Source organism: Microchirus variegatus (assembly GCF_963457635.1).
Source record: "Microchirus variegatus genome assembly, chromosome: 14".
In the NCBI taxonomy this organism is placed as follows: domain Eukaryota; kingdom Metazoa; phylum Chordata; class Actinopteri; order Pleuronectiformes; family Soleidae; genus Microchirus; species Microchirus variegatus.
Genome location: NC_139815.1, coordinates 22,575,102 through 22,594,225, shown reverse-complemented (window position 1 = coordinate 22,594,225; position 19,124 = coordinate 22,575,102). Strand labels below are relative to the sequence as shown.

The 19,124-nt window shown below is 39.9% G+C and overlaps 2 protein-coding genes and 1 long non-coding RNA gene across 3 annotated transcripts in view; 1 reads left to right on the top strand and 2 right to left on the bottom strand.

Moving 5' to 3' along the window:
* Nucleotides 1-1,499: 1,499 nt before the first annotated feature.
* On the bottom strand, nucleotides 1,500-11,803 carry mthfsd (methenyltetrahydrofolate synthetase domain containing). Its single transcript, XM_083900387.1, has 8 exons — nucleotides 11,699-11,803; nucleotides 11,498-11,601; nucleotides 9,713-9,826; nucleotides 9,251-9,364; nucleotides 8,220-8,310; nucleotides 5,544-5,656; nucleotides 5,337-5,462; nucleotides 1,500-3,331 (listed from the first exon to the last, which is right to left on the bottom strand). The coding sequence occupies exons 1-8, from the start codon at nucleotides 11,724-11,726 to the stop codon at nucleotides 2,585-2,587; spliced, it is 1,437 nt and encodes a 478-aa protein (XP_083756513.1). The 5' UTR covers nucleotides 11,727-11,803; the 3' UTR covers nucleotides 1,500-2,584.
* Nucleotides 11,804-13,225: 1,422 nt separating this feature from the next.
* dbndd1 (dysbindin domain containing 1) overlaps nucleotides 13,226-19,124 on the top strand; it is a gene marked incomplete at its 3' end in the record, with an annotated part of 21,366 nt that continues 15,467 nt past the window's right edge. The window contains exon 1 of the mRNA XM_083901164.1: nucleotides 13,226-13,282. Within this exon, the coding sequence (XP_083757290.1) occupies nucleotides 13,252-13,282 (31 nt within the window). The 5' untranslated portion in view covers nucleotides 13,226-13,251. The remainder of the gene's footprint in view (nucleotides 13,283-19,124) is intronic.
* LOC310936411 lies at nucleotides 17,184-18,445 on the bottom strand. Its single transcript, XR_014593003.1, has 3 exons — nucleotides 18,232-18,445; nucleotides 17,563-17,668; nucleotides 17,184-17,480 (listed from the first exon to the last, which is right to left on the bottom strand). It is a non-coding gene; the product is annotated as an uncharacterized lncRNA (long non-coding RNA).

The window sequence follows — 19,124 nt, the reverse complement described above, 5'->3', positions numbered from 1 at the left end:
AACAGTCTGACAGTTTAAACCAGGCGAACCCACGCACATGCACATTTGGAAACTGGCATTAATCTGGTTTTTCATCAAAAACGACCATTATGATGATAAATGGTTTGAAAAGTTAATTGTAACTGCTAAATGTGAGAGTCTATAAAAGGCCTTTTCCAGAAAGAGAACCATGTTTGTACAAATTCCATTGAAAACATATTTTTTTACAGCTTCTAATTACTAGATTAGGTGTGTCAAAGACTAAATAATGTTTCTAAAAAAAACTAAACAAATGATGGACTTTAAGGGAAGTATTATATTTCATAAAATATGACGAGATGTTGCCTAAACAGTACATAAATGATAATTTCTACATTTACAAGAATTAATCATACACACAAAAAGTAAGGTCACATGCCATCGTGTCACTTTTTTGCAATATAGATTCTCTTTATCAGATTTCTCATTGTTCAAACACCTAATAGTTTGACAAGCTCTGCATGTTAGGAATGACTTGTTGTCTTTATATAGTTTAAGGCAGGTGCATACATGTAATGTTAATTTGAATTAGCCTGCATGTGGTTCATAATTTGAATTATTTATAGTGTCAGAGAAGCCTTTGAAGACAACAGGTGCCCCTGAAGTTAAAAGTATAGCAGATAAAATGGCCGGACTGCAGTGTAAAGATTTGATTTTGTAGGTTCACGTCGTCGAGGTTCGCCTTCGCACGTTTTCCTCGCGACACTGACCACTGACTGAACCCCAGTAAAATGCCACAGAGCACAGAGGGTAACAGCAGTGGAACAGAACATTAGCTTTAACTAACTGATGACATTTGCCGAGGTTTTAGTGCTGTGGCATGGGCTGAGGGAGTGAGAGCGAAAGAAAGAAGGAAAGAGAGAGTGAGAGAGAGAGAGAGATGGGGTTCCACAGCTGCTGCCCGTCGTGCAGCCACAGGCCTGCATGACAGCTCCATAAAAAGCCTGAATCCTGCTCAGTGCAGACAGACATGCTGTGTGTGCTTGTGTCTAAATACAATCTGGAAGAAAACAGGACACTTCTCTGCTCTGGTGCAGCACACAGACACAGCAGTAATGCATGGTTTAGCAGGTAAAAAGGTCTGTGCAGATAACACAAACAGGGGCAAGACACAGGCTATAGGCAATAAAGCATGGATATGTGGTTTGCATGTGTAATATACTCTTGGTATATGGAATAGTTTATCTAAATTTGACCTTATTGTTGCCTTGCAGTGAAATTCATTGAGTGTTTTTCATATTTGCAGCACCAGTGAACGCAAAATTAATTCCCCTAAAGAGACACGTGTGTGTATCGTACCGTAATGGGCCTAAAATGGTATGTTTACTTTTAATATTTGACCTTCAATCAATGCCTCGTCGGAACAATCCTCAGGTTTTCTGTGGCAGCGACAGATACAGCTGGGCTCAGGATGCAATCAGTGCTACAACAACGTCTCAGTTAAAGTGGGATTCTGGACAATTAAAAAGACAAAAAACAGGTTCAGTCAATCGCTTTAGTGAACTGTGTTACAAACAGATGCATAAAGAGTTTAGCAGTCCATCCAAACATCTCCTATTTATGTGGTGACGGCAGTCACACACACACAAAAAAAAAACTTTTTTAGGTCTGGAGAATAAAGGTTTGAAGATTGAAACCCTGTATAAGGATTATTAAACAAACACTGATATACAGCACACAACTGCTTTGAATGAAGGTGTTTTAAACTGTCAAAAATTTATTAACTGACATTTACTACGATTAATCATCAACACGAACTGATATGAACATCTTCGTAACCTGAATTAAGTCGTAGGGTTGTAAACTTACAAATAACCAAATAACAAAACTATTAGAAATCAAAGGTCCTTTTCAGTTATTTTAAATGTATAAATAAAAACTTTAGATATACAATATAACCTGCAGTCCAAGAGTTAATTTGTAAAGGTAACGTGCAAATGTTTTTCAGGTTATTGCTTAAAGATCATCACAGTTAATTATGGCTTTTTTTTTTTTTTTTTTTTTTTAAACGTCAAATATTCTCTAATTAAATTTAAAGATAACATGCAGAGTTCCTCTCTGAAATTGATTTGGTTCAATCTGCATAATAAGTTCAGGATGTATGGAAATTTTAGTTTTCACGTAAAATAAAAACACACTTTTGAGCGGTTAAGAAAATGTTTTGCAAAACTGTGTGATCAAAAACTGTGGCGTATTAAAATATAAACGTTAGAAAAAAAAATGATGATCATCAGGATTGAGAAAATTGTGTAAATGTCCACTAGGTGGCGCTACCTGGAAAAGCGGTCTCTGGCTCGTGAGCTCTTATGGACAGAGCAGAGGGTTAAATAGAATAAGGCACGTACTGTTATGTGTGACTGGGTTAAATACGGTGAAAATGACCTGACGCTGCTTCTATATATTTCTACAATTGTAGTTTAATGATATTAATTTTTGATTAGCACTCACTTTAGATGTTTATGAGCCAAATAAGAGAGGGTCATCTTGTGACTGAACCTATAAATAATAAAAACACAAATAACTCTTCTGAAGGTTGTTTCAAGGCTGCGCGACAGTTTTTTTCTTTTTACTGCTCGCTCGTCTCGGCCGCGTCGTCTGTTGATGTTGACGTTTTAGGTTTCAGAGCTGGTGAGGGTCTGGGTCTCCTGTTGGACTGTACGGACCTCTTGCCTCCGCGCTGACTCTTGGCCAACTCAGCCTGGAGACTCTGACCATTCAGACTGAGACCCTGCAGAGCCTCCAGGGCTTTTTCTGCAGCCTCAGGGTCGTTGTAGTCGAGGAAGGCCCTGTGTTGAGCTCCCTGCCAGGTGAGCCTCAGTGGAGGAGCCTCCCTCTCTCGGAGGGCAGTTTTCAGCTCACTAACGCGGACTCCGGTGGGGATTCCTCCCAGGTAAACTGTGGTCACAGTCGCTGGGATTTTACGTTGGGACGTCACTTCACTGCTCTTCTCCTCTGGGCCCTTCTCCCTCACGTTGCCTCCACTTTTTACCTTTCGTTTTTCTCCAATTTCCCCCTCTTCACCTCCTTTGTCATCGCCTCTGCTTTCTTTCCTCACTCTGGCCGGACGCAGTCTACCTTTCTGCTGTCCCTCTGCTCTGGGCGCGGACTGTTTGGATTCTCCCTCGGCATCCTGCTGCGTGTTCCGCCTCGGCCGCCGTCTGGTTTGCTTTTTTGGTTGAGCGGCATTCAGAGCGGGCTCTGCTGCAGCAGGAGCAGCAGGCGCCTCCCCCAGTGTTACATCCTTTCCAGCTTGCTCCTCCAGAGCACGCAGTGTCTTTAGGATGGGGATCTTCTGCAGTTTTTCCATGTCCAGCTGAAGACAAAAAACTTGACAGTCTCAGTGAGTCTTAGAGGGGAGGGGTGTCTCACACACACACACACAAAGGGAGAGAGAGAAAACAAATAGCCAGCTAGGAGCCAACTCGGATTAACAAATCTGGAAAAGGAATTGGTATTATTCCACTCTACTCACAACTCATGCTATGGCAATAATGTTTTTTTCATAGCAGCAGAACATTTCATTTCCCAGGCAGTTAAAAATAAAGACTTGTCTTGATTTGTTGGGTCTTAAAGTGTCTTGGCAGCCTTTGATGCTGACCAGTCCCGTAAAGGATACACGGGACTATTGTTTTAACACTGGCCTGTTTGACCCGTCGTTCCCCTGCCCCTGCGGAGCCGAGCTGTGCAGGCAGAGCAGCCTTTGATGGTCAGACATGGCCTTCCTGCCTATGAGGTCACCGGGTCCTGTTTACTTGCACGCGCGTCTGAAGGAAACCCAGAGGTAACGCACAAACTCTCCACATGATAAGAATAATAGCCCATAATGTCTAATTAAAGACAAATGATCAGGTGGAAAAACACATGACACAAGTCTCTGCCAGGGTCAGTAAATCAAAGGTACTTCAAAGTCCGCCACTGTAAGGAGAAACTGTAAGTAAGGCGGCTTTTTAAATGTATACTTGCATAGTACACTGTTACTTTGTGTTTGTTTGGATATCGTTTATACTCTTTTGTGTTTAATAGGTGATTGTTTGTGTGTCTTGGGAGAATAAGATACACTATATTGTATATGCACTGAAAATAGAAAAATAAACAGCCTACTAATGTTTTTGTTATTACAGCAGATAGTGGAAATCCTTTGTGGAATTTACTGTGTACCTTTTAACTGTACTTATTTTATTCATTTATTATCAACTGCATATTTCACTGTGGAGCAGAAAAGGAGTGATGTTTTGACATATTCTTCTTTTTGCTGTATATACTGTACGTGGTTGTATTGAATTTTGAAGTGGATATTATCTGTTGTTGTTTGTTCCTTTTTACATTATGTCAGCAGGGAGATGTGGGTTGTTGTGGTGTGTGTGTGTGTGTGTGGGGGGGGGGGGGTGTGGGGGTGTGTGTGTGTTGTCTTTGGTAAAAACCTGACAAAACTGAAGAGAGTGGATACAGAAGTCATGAGATGAAGTGTGGTGTTGTGTCCATTAGAGGGCAGTGTCTCCACAGAGAGGAGCTCCACATTTGAATAAGATCTCTAAAGAAGTCTGACTTTAACAGCAACAGGTGAGGACATTTTTGATTTAAACAGTTTGTGAGGAATTTTAGATGCAGATTAGACATGTTTTGTTTCAGTAAAGGTAGTTTAGTTATATTGTTTTAGCTTAAAGCTCATGCTGAAACACGTTATATTTGTGGAAAACCTATAATAACCATCATTATGTAATTATGTTTGAACCATTAAATTATGTGCAATAAATTTGTCAAAATTTCAATTTTGTTTAGCATATTCACCCTGTGCGAGAGAGGCAGACGTGGATTCCGTCATTCTTTCGTTTGCTTTTTGGATAATAAATCCACACAAAACGACAATAACCCAGAGTGATCATTATCATCATGGTGCAACAGGGTATATGCAGGAATATTTTAAGACCTTATCGCCACTTCAAGCTGTAATCAGCAACTTACAAAACAGCACAACTATACAAAGGAAATCATTAGCTGGAAAGGAACAAAGCTAAGAATAAATGAAACCAAAGACAAGGTTTGTTAAAATAAACAAGTAACACTTTGACTCAAGTATTCGCGATTTTGGATTTTATTTCATGCGATTTCGGATATTATTTTGCACCAGGAGGAGAGTGTATGTCACATGTACGCGCCCTGAGCACATCAAACTCTATGGACAAAATTGAATACCTCATGTAATTGCAATTAGGCCTTTTTAGTCTTTTAAAGACCCCGCGGACAACCTGTGCAATAGTGTTTTATAATTCATTATTAATTGACAGCACTTAAGGCCAAAGCAACGTATTCAAGTTTACCTTAGTCCAGACGATCCCTTGTGGCTTGGGTAACTCACAGTCAGTCTTGATCACTCTGGTGGGTGTGAGGATGTAGTCCACAGTCAGGTCATGGCTCTCTATCAGCTCCTCTGGGATGTTCACCACCTGAAAGCACAGATGTTCAAGCCAGTCAGGAAACAACACTCAATGAGACGCATATATTAAAGACGGCGTTTGCCTACTAACCTGACAGTCGTGGACAACAGTGACCACCACAGTCGACTCATTCACAGCTTCCATTGAAGCCATCATGCCGTACTCCATGTCGGCGTAGCCCTCGCCTTTTCCAATGCGCAAGCCTGCAAGAGGAAGCAGAATCAAGGAGTCTACATTTAATCTGAATCCGTTATACTCAGTGTAACAGTTATTGACAGGACAGGCAACATTTCTACCGCTTTTAAATCTCTTCTTAAAACATTTGGCACCGTCTTATTATTTTTAATATTTTGTTTTACGATTTGCTCACCTTGTTTTTTTATTCCTCGTTTCTGTGAAGCACTTCAAGATGTGCTATATCAACAAAGTTTAATTATTTTAATTTGATAAAGGTTAGGAGGCCTGAGGTTCTACCTAGCATATTACGCTTTGCACATATTTTTTTCAATTGATTTATTGACTTATTTTGTCTTGATTGAGATTGGCATTTTAGTTGTTGTACAATATTCCAATCCAATCCAATCAGTTTAGCACTTTAAACAAACCACAGTGGAACAAAGTGCTGTATATAGTAAATAAAACACATCATAAGTAAAAGGTTAAAAATTAAATACAATAAAATTGATTAAAATAAACAACAATGTGCTATTAAATAGCACAATACTGTAGGATAAACCAAAGATAAAACTAATTATCTTTGGTTTATCCTATTTTTAATCTCATTTTCTCCTAATTGCATGTTGTGTAACTACAATAAAATTATTTCAATTTTGGGGATTATTTAAGCTGCCAACAGACTGAATATAAAAAAGTGGGCTGGTCTTCCAGTTTGCTGGATGAGAACAACCCAGAAGTAAGAATATATTGAACCTGGTTGCAAAAAAAAAGCTAAGGGAAAAGCCTACATCTCAGAGTTCTGAAAAGACATTTACCATCCGACCACTGAGAGACTTTGACATGATTTAACAATAGTATTCCACTGACAGTAGCTTTGGCAGCTCTTTCCTATTGTGTCTCTGATCTTCAGAGCAGCAGTTTCTCCTCGCCAGGATCGATGGATTCACTTAAAGCTGAAAATGACCAACATCTGCGCCATATTCGGCCTTTTTTTTCAAAAAATAGTGCCAGCGATGATTTTAATCTGAAAAATTCACCTAATTATAACACAGACTTCTTCAAGGCAGCCGTGCTCACGTTTTCAATTTATGAAAATAACCCAATTAAATGTCGTCAGATGGGAACGTGGACGAACACTGAAGAAAAACCCTTTATGAGAACCATGTGGCGTTGTGCATCGAGAGCCGTTTGGAAATGTATGCATTACAGTAAACATATCTGTTTGACCCACTTATCTTCAGGCGCTCTGATGGAGACCAAGCTGCATCGTGAGTGATGAGACAATTTACAAGCAGAGCTGAACGCAGCAGAACCCACAAGAAGCAAAATGGATGTGATTACGCACATGTGCCCTCGTTCTCTTTTATGTTCCTCTCGCAGGACTTTTTATTCCATTGATCCTATTTATTTTTTTATTGTGGTTTATTTTGCGTGCTTACTTGACAGTGCATGTTCATCGGCATGTAAGTAGAAGATTTAACCGTGTCAGATTATAGCAGGAATTCTGATTTAAATCAGGTAACAAAGCACACAAAAACACTGATGATAAACTCGCCGGCCACTTTATTAGGAACACATGACATCTAATAAAGTGGCAGGACTGGCACAGGGTGTGGTCTTCTGCTTAAAGATTAAATGTGTTGTGCAGTCACAGATGGATTTCTGCTTACCTCTGTTGAAAAGTCTAATTATGTGAGTTAATGTTGAATGTCCAAATTAACTTTATTTAATTTTTGAACCAGCGTGGTCATTCTCCTGGCCTTTTTGCCCAGAGGACTGTCGCTCACGAGTTTTTTTTTAACATTTGCCTCTTGCTGACACACACAGTCACATAAAATCACCAGCAGACACATCTGCTCAGTCAGATTGGTTCAAAACATCATTTGGTCTTCATGAACATAAATCACATCCTTGTGTTATTTGCACACCGTGTTATCCAAGGGACTAAAAAAAAGAAAAAGAGAAGCACATTGCTGCAATACAGCATAGTGTGTTACTTGTTGTAGCCACTGGATGGCAGCAGAGCCACAACCTCAGCGCTGCACTGACACCAACAGTGTTCAAACATGTCTATCTTTGTGTCCTTCAGTACAGTAGAACTACAGTTACTGCATGTGTTATTACGACAGATTCCTCCAGTGTTACTGATCTATTGTAATCACAAGGATGACGTCACACCTTTGACCATCATCTTAAATCGCTTCAATTGTGAGGGCTTTTGTGCCAACTTGGTTTTCCAACCAAATATTCCAGAAATATTGTATTTACAATGATAGTCTCAGTTTTTTGCCAGTCCATAGTGACAGAAAATGTTGCCCTTTAAGTATTCCCACAGTGATCAGGACCTTCAATCACCAACATCTAATCAATTAATAACTCAGTGGCTGCCAATGTCATCTACAGACGTCAATTCAAATACAGCCATTCACTGCCAACGACGTCTGATGAAAGAAGAGAGTCTACTCTTTCTTTTGGTAGTTTCTTTGTTCATAGTATAGAACAAAGTTGTTTTGTGTTGATTTTGGGGATGGACATATGGGTCTTATGCAGGAAACATAGGTATGTTTAAATAGGCCAACTAACATTTACCTTTTTCTGACACGGCCACAGAGCCAACCACCACCAGATCTACCTTCACCTTTGCATCCAGGCCGACAGGAACACTGAAGTCTCTCACACCCTGTGAGAAGAGGGCAGAAGAAAAGATTTTTGTGGGAATAAAAAAATATGTTCATAGTAGTTTAGTTTCTTGGTTATTAGTTTAGTTGACAGGGATTATGTACAGAACCAGGTCTATACCAGAGTTAGCTAAATAGCTTATTTGCATCTGTGGTCCCTGGGCAGGGAGTTAAAAGACAAAAAAAACACATAATAAACATTACAGACAAAATCAGCAACATTACAGAGAAAACATCACATAAAACAAACATTTGGTGTTCTATATACAAGATTAATGATCACATGATTGATTCTCTTTCAGCCATGACTTCAGAGAAATTTTAAAACTGTTCAGATTTGCAGTCTCTAATATGTAGTGTGGGATTGAGTTCCAATATCCAGTTGCTGTGGAATGAAAATGCTGATTGCCCAAAAGCGATTTCCCTAAATTTGGTGGAACAATGAGCCCTGGATACCCTTGCATTGTCCCTGCAGAGTGACACGCAGTGCTTGAGTGGTGGTGGTGGTGCAAGGTCATGATTCAATTTGTACATCAAGCACATGTCAGCAAAAAACAGAAAACTGTTATAGGTCAAAGGGTTATGCTTTTTTGTTGTTTAAATAATGGTACAGTGGTGGTAGTGTCTTGGTTTTCTATCAAAAACTTCCACAGCCTGTTTGCAAAGGGTGTCAGCACAGTCACACCTGCCTGGGACCAACTTGTAGTGCAATATGACAGATGTGAGAGGATCATTGAATTTAGCAGCATGCATAGGTAACTGATGCCCAATGTCTAAAATCAATTAAACAAGCTCTGACATTTCTGGACATCTTTTTTAATATGCTTTTTATTAGAATCAATGATTATGCCCAGGTATTTGAAGTTGTCAACAATTTTAATCCCCTCTCCTTTGACAAAAAGATCAGGTTGTTGCTTAGTGACATTGAGAGTAAGGCCAAACCTGAGAGGAAGAGCATATGCGCAGCTGTTCTTTGGTGGCCCCCTCAGGAGGAGTGATCTTATTGAAAAGACCAGTGCGTAGACGAGGAGTTGGGACCAGTAAAGTTTTCTGTGCCTGCAAAAGACAAAACAAACAAAATAACTACCAGACATTTGCAGTTATCAGTGCCTGCTGTTGCGAGGCATACTAGTTTAGAATAATTGACACTGGAATGATGTGTGTGACATGTCATTTTAAAGCTGCGGTGTGTAACTTTTAAATAAAATTAAATGAATGTCTGTTACATTTGAGCAATCGCCAAATAACTCACACAAGTTTCAGAGGTGGATGTTCGACAGTTTGCAGGATAAGCACTTTTAGTAGTTTAATATCAGACTTGTAATATGAATAAAGAGTAAATCAGTTGTCTAGTATGAGGCACTGAGGTTGTTGGTGCTTTCCCCCCCCACAGTGCAGTGCTACCTGTAGCACTGCCATCCGAGCACCTTCCAAAGGTTTATCAGGATCCACCTTCACCTCAGGTGACTGGGTGAACACTGGCAGCTCAGACACTCTGGCACAGGCTGTATAGGCGCCCTGGTTGGAAAGACAGGAAGGCAAAAAAGAAGCAAAAAGATGACATATTAACTTACTTCCAAAGTGGCAAAGCGTGCCTGCTGCTGCGGTCTGTCTGGGTTTACTTTGACTGTGTAGCTGGACTTGAACTCCTGCAGCTCTGCAAGCCTGTTGCATGCTTGATTTGCACCCTGCACTCGTTATATACGCAGCAGGAGAGATGCATAGATGCACACACAGAAGAGCAATTAGTCATTCAAAATGTAAGACAATCTGTAGGAGCCAATTCCTGTTTGCTTATTTCTATTATTTAAAATAAATTGTCCATTTAAACAGTATTTCTGAGGCGTGTACTCATTTCCCATGTCCTGTGTATAAGGGCAGGTGCTGCAACCTAGTGGTGTGGCTGACTGGGAGAGGATACAGTCTTTAGATCTTGATTCATTTGTTTATAGAAACATTCTCCATTGCACCATTTTGTAAAGGATTCACAGAGACAAAGACGAAGACCTGCTGTGCAAAGGTTTCGTGCCATTATTTTTATGTAGGTGATTTGACCTTCCTTAAACAATCTTTAAATCTAGTTACTCTGGATATTAACATGATCATACAGTACAGTATACTTTCATAACATAAGGAGCAAAGCATAGAAACTTAAACAAGCGTGTAAGGTTGCCATGACAGTAAATGTACATTTACCTGTTTAGGGAAAATGGACGCACCTATATATTACTTAATGCAAAGGTAGAATAAAACAATGGACCACCTTTCTTAATTTTCAAATAGATTACTCTCTTATATAACCAAACAATTAGTAATCTGCTACTAAATTCAACACTAAGTATTCTGATGATTTAGATGCATTATATTTTCCCTGTAATTTCATATAATATGTTTCGTTGCACCTGTGCTGTAATAAATGTAATATTTGGGTGTAAACAAATCAAGACATTTCAGGTTTGGTCAGAAAAATAAAATAATGTTTAAAACCCTCATTGGCTGCAAATGACATCTATAGGCGTAGATTCAACTGTTCACTGACAATAAGCCAATAAGTCAATGACCAAATTAATCATTTGATTAATGGAGAGGGAAAAAAAGACCAATCAACCAATAATGGAAATAACCTTTAGGTGATGACCATACTCGTCACCTAAAAAAATGTTTGTAGCATCTTAATGTTCACATATATTTATTCTTTTGCAGTCTAATATCATATTCTATATTCTCTGTACATCATTGGTCCATGTCATTTTCTATATACTGTATTAACATGTATATTTTGTACATATAGTGGATTTTAACTGCTGTATTCTCCTACTTCTTTCCTAGTATAATGGTGTGAGGTATCGAAAAACACATTTCCATCACATATCTATCAAATACCCACCGGAGTCATTTTCTTTAACTCTAGTTTGAGTTAATAACACGAATAGTAATAGTGTGTACACGTGTACAGAGAACGAGACTAAAACAGCCCAGCTATCACTTTCTGGTTCCCTGAACGTTCTGGGAGCGTTCCCTGAAAGTTCCTCCATAGGTTACCGTCTTGTGGTTGATATGGAACGTTAAAACGTTCTCCTAACGTTAGTTTTTGGTTGCACATTCGGGTCCCTAGAATGGCAAATTGTGTCGCGGTACATTAAACACTTCATTTGCACGTGTTCTGAAATTAAAAGCGGGTTAACCTGCCTTGAAATTCGGGATCCTGTTGTGAACAGGCCTCGGAAAATTGGCCAGGTTCTTGTCTTCGATGTAGTCCCAAACTCTCTGACGAATGTCCCATTTCGACGCTCCTGTTCGGGGAACAAACCACACGTTAGCGGCGACATTTAGCGGCGTTCCGCTCCGACACGTGGACACAAAACATACATTTGCAAACGTTTAACCTACCGGGGTTTATTTTAATAACGGACTCCATCGTGCCTTCAGTGGTTCAGATTCAGCCTCCACATGTGAGCTGAGTAACACGAAGGAACAGCTGCTTGTCAATGTTTATCAGTGCTACGGTGGCGCGCAAGGGGCACACTTTACAAAGCGCGAAGCCAAGCGACTTGGGATTATTACGTTCTTCCACAAAAACAATTTACTCCAAGCCAAAAGCCAGTTATTTTCTACTATAATGTGATTTTTATATATTTAATAAATATTACAGTTATTTTTAAAGTATTTTTATTAAATAGCTTCCATGTCATATGATTGAAACAATCCACATTTTTGGGATTTTGAGTGTTATAATGGAATGTTACATAACATCTATTCTAATCAATAACTTCCAAGTCATGCAATGCAATGATTCCAGCATTCCAACATAGACTCCTTTTTTATGTTAGTGCTTGTTTTATATGAATATTCAAATATAAACATTTTTAAATAGTTATATAGTTAATCAATTTATTCAATAGCTTCCATGTCATACTATATATTCCATACTATTTCAGTACAATTTTTGGTGGTCATATTTTTATAAGATTTTTTTTCTTTTTCATTTTAGAGCTGTGCAATGAATGAATATTAGAAACTCATACATGGAAACGCCAGCATTTCCATGTATGAAACTATCACGACCTGAACGTGTCAGATTCCACCACTAGAGGGTGAGCCACACTCACAGATGAATTTCTCCAGGCACGCGGCTCAGCATGAATTCAAATTTACACCAAGTATCACAGACCAATAACTCAGCCATGCATTAATAGAGCATTTGTCAATGCTCCAGTAAAAATCCTTTTTTCAAATCTTTAGCTTTACAACTTGCTCACAGGATGCACACACACACACATTGTATGACATCCATGCATGGACCTTCACACATTTACACTCATGAATCATTTATACACAGACAGCCACACCATTCTCCCCCCCCCCATAACCCTCCCTGACACCCCATTTCTCTCTCAGTCTCGGCCGGCTGCCAGCTCCACCCTCCCTCCCTCCCTCCCTCCCTCTCCCCGTCTCTCTTTCTCTCCCTCCCCAATTCCAGCCTCTTTTGCTCTGGATCTCTCTCTTTCTGTGTATTCTGTACACACACACACACCGGTCCAAACCTCACAATGCTGTGCTCAACAAAGCAGTGATGCTGCTGCTGATGCTGCTTCCCAGACGTCCCTCACTGTGGACCGGCTCTGTGAGGCAGTGCAGCACTCAGGCATCATCAGGAACAGTCTGGAGTGGAGCAGGTGGACTGAGCAAGAGGAGATCACCTGTTTTAGAGGGAATTTAGAACAACAAGAGGCCAAATAATAATAAAAAAAAGGAGGAGAAAGAGGAGGAGGAGGAGGAGGGGGAGTCTTGCAAAGCTGAGTCTATACCCACCCCTGCTTTCTCTCACATGCACACACACACACACGCAGACACACACTCTCTCCCCCTGCCGGTCTTTTCTTCTGTCTCCTCCACTCTCTATGCTGGTGTGGTGAGCAGCAGGACGCTCTCCACTAAGCTGCATGGAGGCACAGGGAGGGGCAGGGAGCCCAGGTAAGAGAGCGTTTCCCATTCTTTCTTTTCCTCCGTGTCCTCACGTTACACATTAATGCATGTTTGTTGCATGCGAGTGGCTCCGTCTCCTGCAGGACTTGTGCACTAAATTGCCTGTTGGTCTGCAGTGTCATTTTTTTTTTTCTTTCTCTTGTTCATAATGTTTGCAACACAGGAGCCACTGTCTGGACATATTACCTTAAACCAAGCGGTGTAGTAGTTTTATATAGACACACTATGCTGATGAAAGCATGTACTGTACATGGCCTTTGTGTGTGTGAACCTTGCAGAGAAGCCTGTGCTGTGTGCTGCTACTGCTGTGTAATGCATCAGTGCCTCTATTGTCGTGTTACATTTAAACATTCAGAGGGTTCATACTTTATTTGTATTCAGAGCTCAGGCGACATGTCGAGGCATGTGACATGTCCCCCTGCAGGATAAATGATGACTTCGCTTAAAAGAAGGATTTGCATAATGTACACAGTGGCAGAGCACCAAGGAAATGAAAGTTTCAATTTCACCACCAAAAAAAAAACAGTAATAGTAATAAGGATAGTGCATTTCATATACAGACGTATGAGGTGCCACCCAAAATAAAATCACACAATTCCAAACAAGTAATTGAAAGTTAGTTAAAAGGAGTAACAAAAAAAAGAGGTGTAAAGGGTTTTAAAAGAGGTTAAAGAAAAAGAGGAACAGGTAAAATAACAATCAGAGCATGACATATTTATGGTAACGGCCAGATTGACCTGCCCATGAGAAACTGGAATATTATTTGCTCATTAACATGGGACTGAATTAGAGAGAGCATCATTATTATGATGAAGTGGGGGGGGGGGGGGTCATAAAGTATGAGGAAATATTTATAACAAGGTAGTTGTCCGTAGTTGGAGATTTGTGTAAATATATTAATACAGAATATACTGTGAAGATGGAGAGAAATCCTCATGTGCATTGATGTGGGGATGAGCCATGGGTGTGAATCACCTCTCTGGTCAAAATGCATGATTGATTTATTGAACCAGGACATTTGGGTTTCATTCAGCTTTTTGGCAAACGTATACACAGACACCCACGGCTACATGTGTGAGAGCCCACCATCTTTTACCAGCAGCATCTTACAATATTTACTCGGGGGGCTTTGTCACAGTCAACTCAGCAGGTGGCGCCGCGATTCGGCCATCTGTGCCTGTCTCCTCCATCTTTAAATGCAAATAAGTGACTTTGAATGACTTTACGGAGTGTTCTTTTTCTTCTGAGCCAACTTATCTACACGGGCATTCCTGATTTAATCCAGAAGCTGATATGATATGATATGATATGATATGATATGATATGATATGATATGATATGATATGATATGATATGATATGATATGATATGATATGATATGATATGATATGATATGATATGATATGATATGATATGATATGATATGATATGATATGATATATAGATAGATAGATAGATAGATAGATAGATAGATAGATAGATAGATAGATAGATAGATAGATAGATAGATAGATAGATAGATAGATAGATAGATAGATAGATAGATAGATAGATAGATAGATAGATAGATAGATAGATAGATAGATAGATAGATAGATAGATAGATAGATAGATAGATAGATAGATAGATAGATAGATAGATTTAAGCTAACAGATAGATAACTTTAAGCTAATAGATAGATAGGTAGATAGATAGATAGATAGATAGATAGATAGATAGATAGATAGATAGATAGATAGATAGATAGATAGATAGATAGATAGATAGATAGATAGATAGATAGATAGATAGATAGATAGATACTTTGCTAGATGACATGATAGATAGATAGATAGATAGATAGATAGATAGATAGATAGATAGATAGATAGATAGATAGATAGATAGATAGATAGATAGATAGATAGATAGATAGATAGATAGATAGATAGATAGATAGATAGATAGATAGATAGATAACTTTAAGCTAATAGATAGATAGATAGATAGATAGATAGATAGATAGATAGATAGATAGATAGATAGATAGATAGATAGATAGATAGATAGATAGATAGATAGACAGACAGACAGACAGACAGACAGACAGACAGACAGACAGACAGACAGACAGACAGACATTCAAAGGGAAATAGAAGCTTGCTTTTACACAGTCTTTTAGTTTTTGTGGCCTCTCACTGGGGGAAATCGATACATCACGACATCAAGCAATCAAACTTCTCAGGGTGAACTCAAACTCTTGCCTTGTATCGAACCCTCTTTTCATCTGAAAATACGAAATTCAACAGTTTTGCGACATATTGGAGAGGAGAAACGGTAACCAAGCCATCTGGTGCCGCTCATCGGGAAGCCATGCTTTACGCCCACACTACTCCATCATCTCTGTGTGACATCATAAAAGCAGCCACACTGCTGTCACTTTGATCAATGTTGTTTTTTATGTCTCCTTCACGCCTGAGACAACAGCACCCACACAGGCATTATTCTAATTCAGGTGGCCTATCTGTCCCCGTTCTCCCTGAACTCCATATCTCAAGGAGGTCTAGAGTGTTATCCTTTTTAGGTTGGCAAAAACTTGGGCTTAAAAATGAATTTGATTTGGGTGGTCAGAGGTTAAAAGATCAAGGTCACTATGAGCTGTCAAACCTTACTTGCTTTATGAATCCCTTCATATTTGGCACAAATGGAGTCACGGATGTATCGCTTATGGCGCTTTTCCACTAGCTCCGGGCTACACGGCACTGAGCGACACGACACGAAACGGCACGGTTTAGTTGTGTTTCCACTACAGAGAACGTACCTTCTCAACGTGGGCGTGGTTATCACAACACGGCTGCAACCCGGCTGCGCGAAACTGCTATGACGTCTTATACGCGAGACACACACGCACATAAACAATGACGGACGTGGACTCGTTCTGTTGCTCGGTCTGTGGCATTTGTTCACACACAGAAGAGAAGATCGCCAGAAAAAGCTACAGGCGGCAAGAAGAAATATTGTGGAGGAGTACAGAGAAGTTTGGGAAGTCATACATCATGAAACTGAAGATGAGATGTTACGAGACGACGAGTGAGGGTAAGCTAAATATAGTTGCTATCGCTAACTAGCTCATATACAGTACTGTGCAGAAACGATGTTGTTTTTTTGAGTATGTAATACTCACGCATGTCTTGAACCAGAAACATTAATTAAGGTTCCACTCGAGTATTAACAGAGTTGTGTTATTGTTCAAGTGTAAGGGTAGATCACACTAAATACTGGACACCTGTAGAGGATGTTTTTTTTAAAACAACAAAAAACTGCATACATATATTCTGATTGTGTTCCAGTAAAGTGAAATAGAAATAATGATTCCTCTATTGTCATTATAGCAACAATCTAATGGTGGCCTCAGACTTCTACATAGTACTGTACAATTGTACAGCGTAGTAATGACCGAAAGCAATCTCTATTTTTGGTATTCTGGTATTAATGTAAGCATGCTGCCTGTGTGTTTCAGATGGTTCTGTCACTCCTGAAAAGGAATGACTGTGGTGTCCAGCTGGTGAAATCCATGGTGGTGACCTGCTGTGCTCTGCATAACCTGTGTGAAAATCATGGTGAGACCTATGACACTGAATGAGATGCACACACAGCAGCTACAGTGGTTGAACCTGTGGTGGCAGTGGCACAGGGTGTAGAGGAGGGCAGAGATGTAGGTGAGGGCCTGATGTGTCACTTGTTGTGAATTTGTAAAATGCTTTATTATTGTACTGTTTTTCACTGAATTACAAATAAAAGTTTGTACTTTCTGCAGAGATGTCTCCTTTTGTCTGTATACGTTTTGTTTGTAAAGGCTGCCACAATTAAAAGAAAAGAAATACGCATGACGTAATCACATAAGTCACATTGTTGTTTATTCAAACAAAAAAACACAGCAAACCAAAGTTAAATTGCACAGCAAATCAAATAAACTGTACATAGGTGGTGGAGTCCTAGGACAGGAGGGAGGAAATAGGTCACATGCTCCTGCCACCTATTGCCTGGACAAGCTGCCCAATCACTCAAAGGAATGCGTGGTTGAACGCAGCACTCCCGTGGTGTGGCGGTTACGTTGTGTCCGGTTCCACTTCTGCTACTGAACATCTTCCACCTGAAGCTCTGCGAGGACAGCTGTGTGCTTCTTTTTCTCTTCCCTACATAACACTATAGAGAAGAGAAAAGGGGTTATTAATCAAACCATTAAGGAAATACACAAATGCTGTAAATCATGTTTATTATTTCTTACCAGTTGCACAGATCTGTGGTCTGTGGCGAAGTTGGTGCCCCCGATAACGAAGCAGCTGATGGCTCTGCTGGGGTGGATGAACACTCCTCACATATGGAATGGGATTCTTGAACAAAAGAAGTGTATACATACGCTGTAATTACACGCATAACAATATATATATATTCAGCCACAGACTGAAACACCCTAAATGAAGGAGCTTTATCATTATTATTATCCTTTATTCCTCCCTGCAGCTGTTAGCTCTCAGTAGACAACATATAACCAGGCTCCTCATCCCATGTGCAATATACTGTCTTTTTGCAAAAGTGTAATATAGACATATAATATCCGATGCTCATTCTCTGTCTATAATGTAAATATAGAACCCATACTGTATATTCTGGTCTAGTCTGTTTTAACACGCAAAGACAAAACGTTACACGGTAGTAAGTCTAATTCATGACTTGTACAAATCTGGTTTCTTTTACAGGTTTACGTAATGTTTTGTTGTAGGTTGAGCACCTAATAGCGACATTGCTAACTAGCTAGCCAACTACGTTGTCTCGTGTAAACAGACGGACAGAGATTACCGACACACATGATGTTACTTTTATAATGTCTTGTTTAAGCGAGTTTATTCTCAGCAGTAGTTAAACGTTGCTCTTAGGCTGAAAATAAAAAACTTACCGTTGGCGTGTGCAGAGTTATTGGAGTTGCTGTGTACGCCGTGAGCGGACATCGACTCCCGGCAAGACCTGCTCGTTACGGGCGGCTCCGTCCAGCTCTCTGTATTTTGTCGTCTCCGACTAAACACAGGACAGTCTGGACCTCGTCGTTGGACCATGGAGTGTTCTTATGCAGAGTCGCCATGTCCAAGTATTTGCGCGCTACTATTTTTTGAAAAATGGTGAAATAGACTCCTGCATCCTGTATTTTATGTCGCGCTCATGACGCACCCAGTGACGACACTTCTGGCCAATCAGTTACCGGCAGTTTTGACCAATCAGCGCATAGTACCTGCGCATAGTACCGGCACCACTGAATGGAACCTCACCACCGCAGGTACTAAAAATAGTGCCGAGTTCCAGGTACTACGCTAGTGGAAACACTCGCTAAACCGTGTCGTTTAGTGTAGTGCCGTTTAAAGTCGGGCCGGTGGAAAAGCGCATTTGGGTGAGAAATGCTCAAGGTCATACATCAAATTGAAAAAACAAGTTGAAAAAAGACAAGAAAAAAAACCGTATAGACTGAAACTTGGTCAGTGGATGGATCTAACTTTGAGGATTCATTCTACTAAAATATGCAGCCGCGCCTTCATCCCTCACTCTCATCACACTGTGTTTTCAGCTGTGCCAAGCGGACGAACCTTTAACCTTTATGAGGTGTAATTACTTCAAACTTAATGCACACTCTTGCATATTGACAGGATGCTATTTTAAGTATTTTCAGGCTGTGGAATGAAAACACAGGCTGCTGTTTTGAGTGGATGTATTTTGGCACTGGCTTGATTAAAGGTAAAGATTAAAATTTAAAGGTGGGCTCAGAATACATGCGACTGTCGAATCAGGTGTGTAATCACA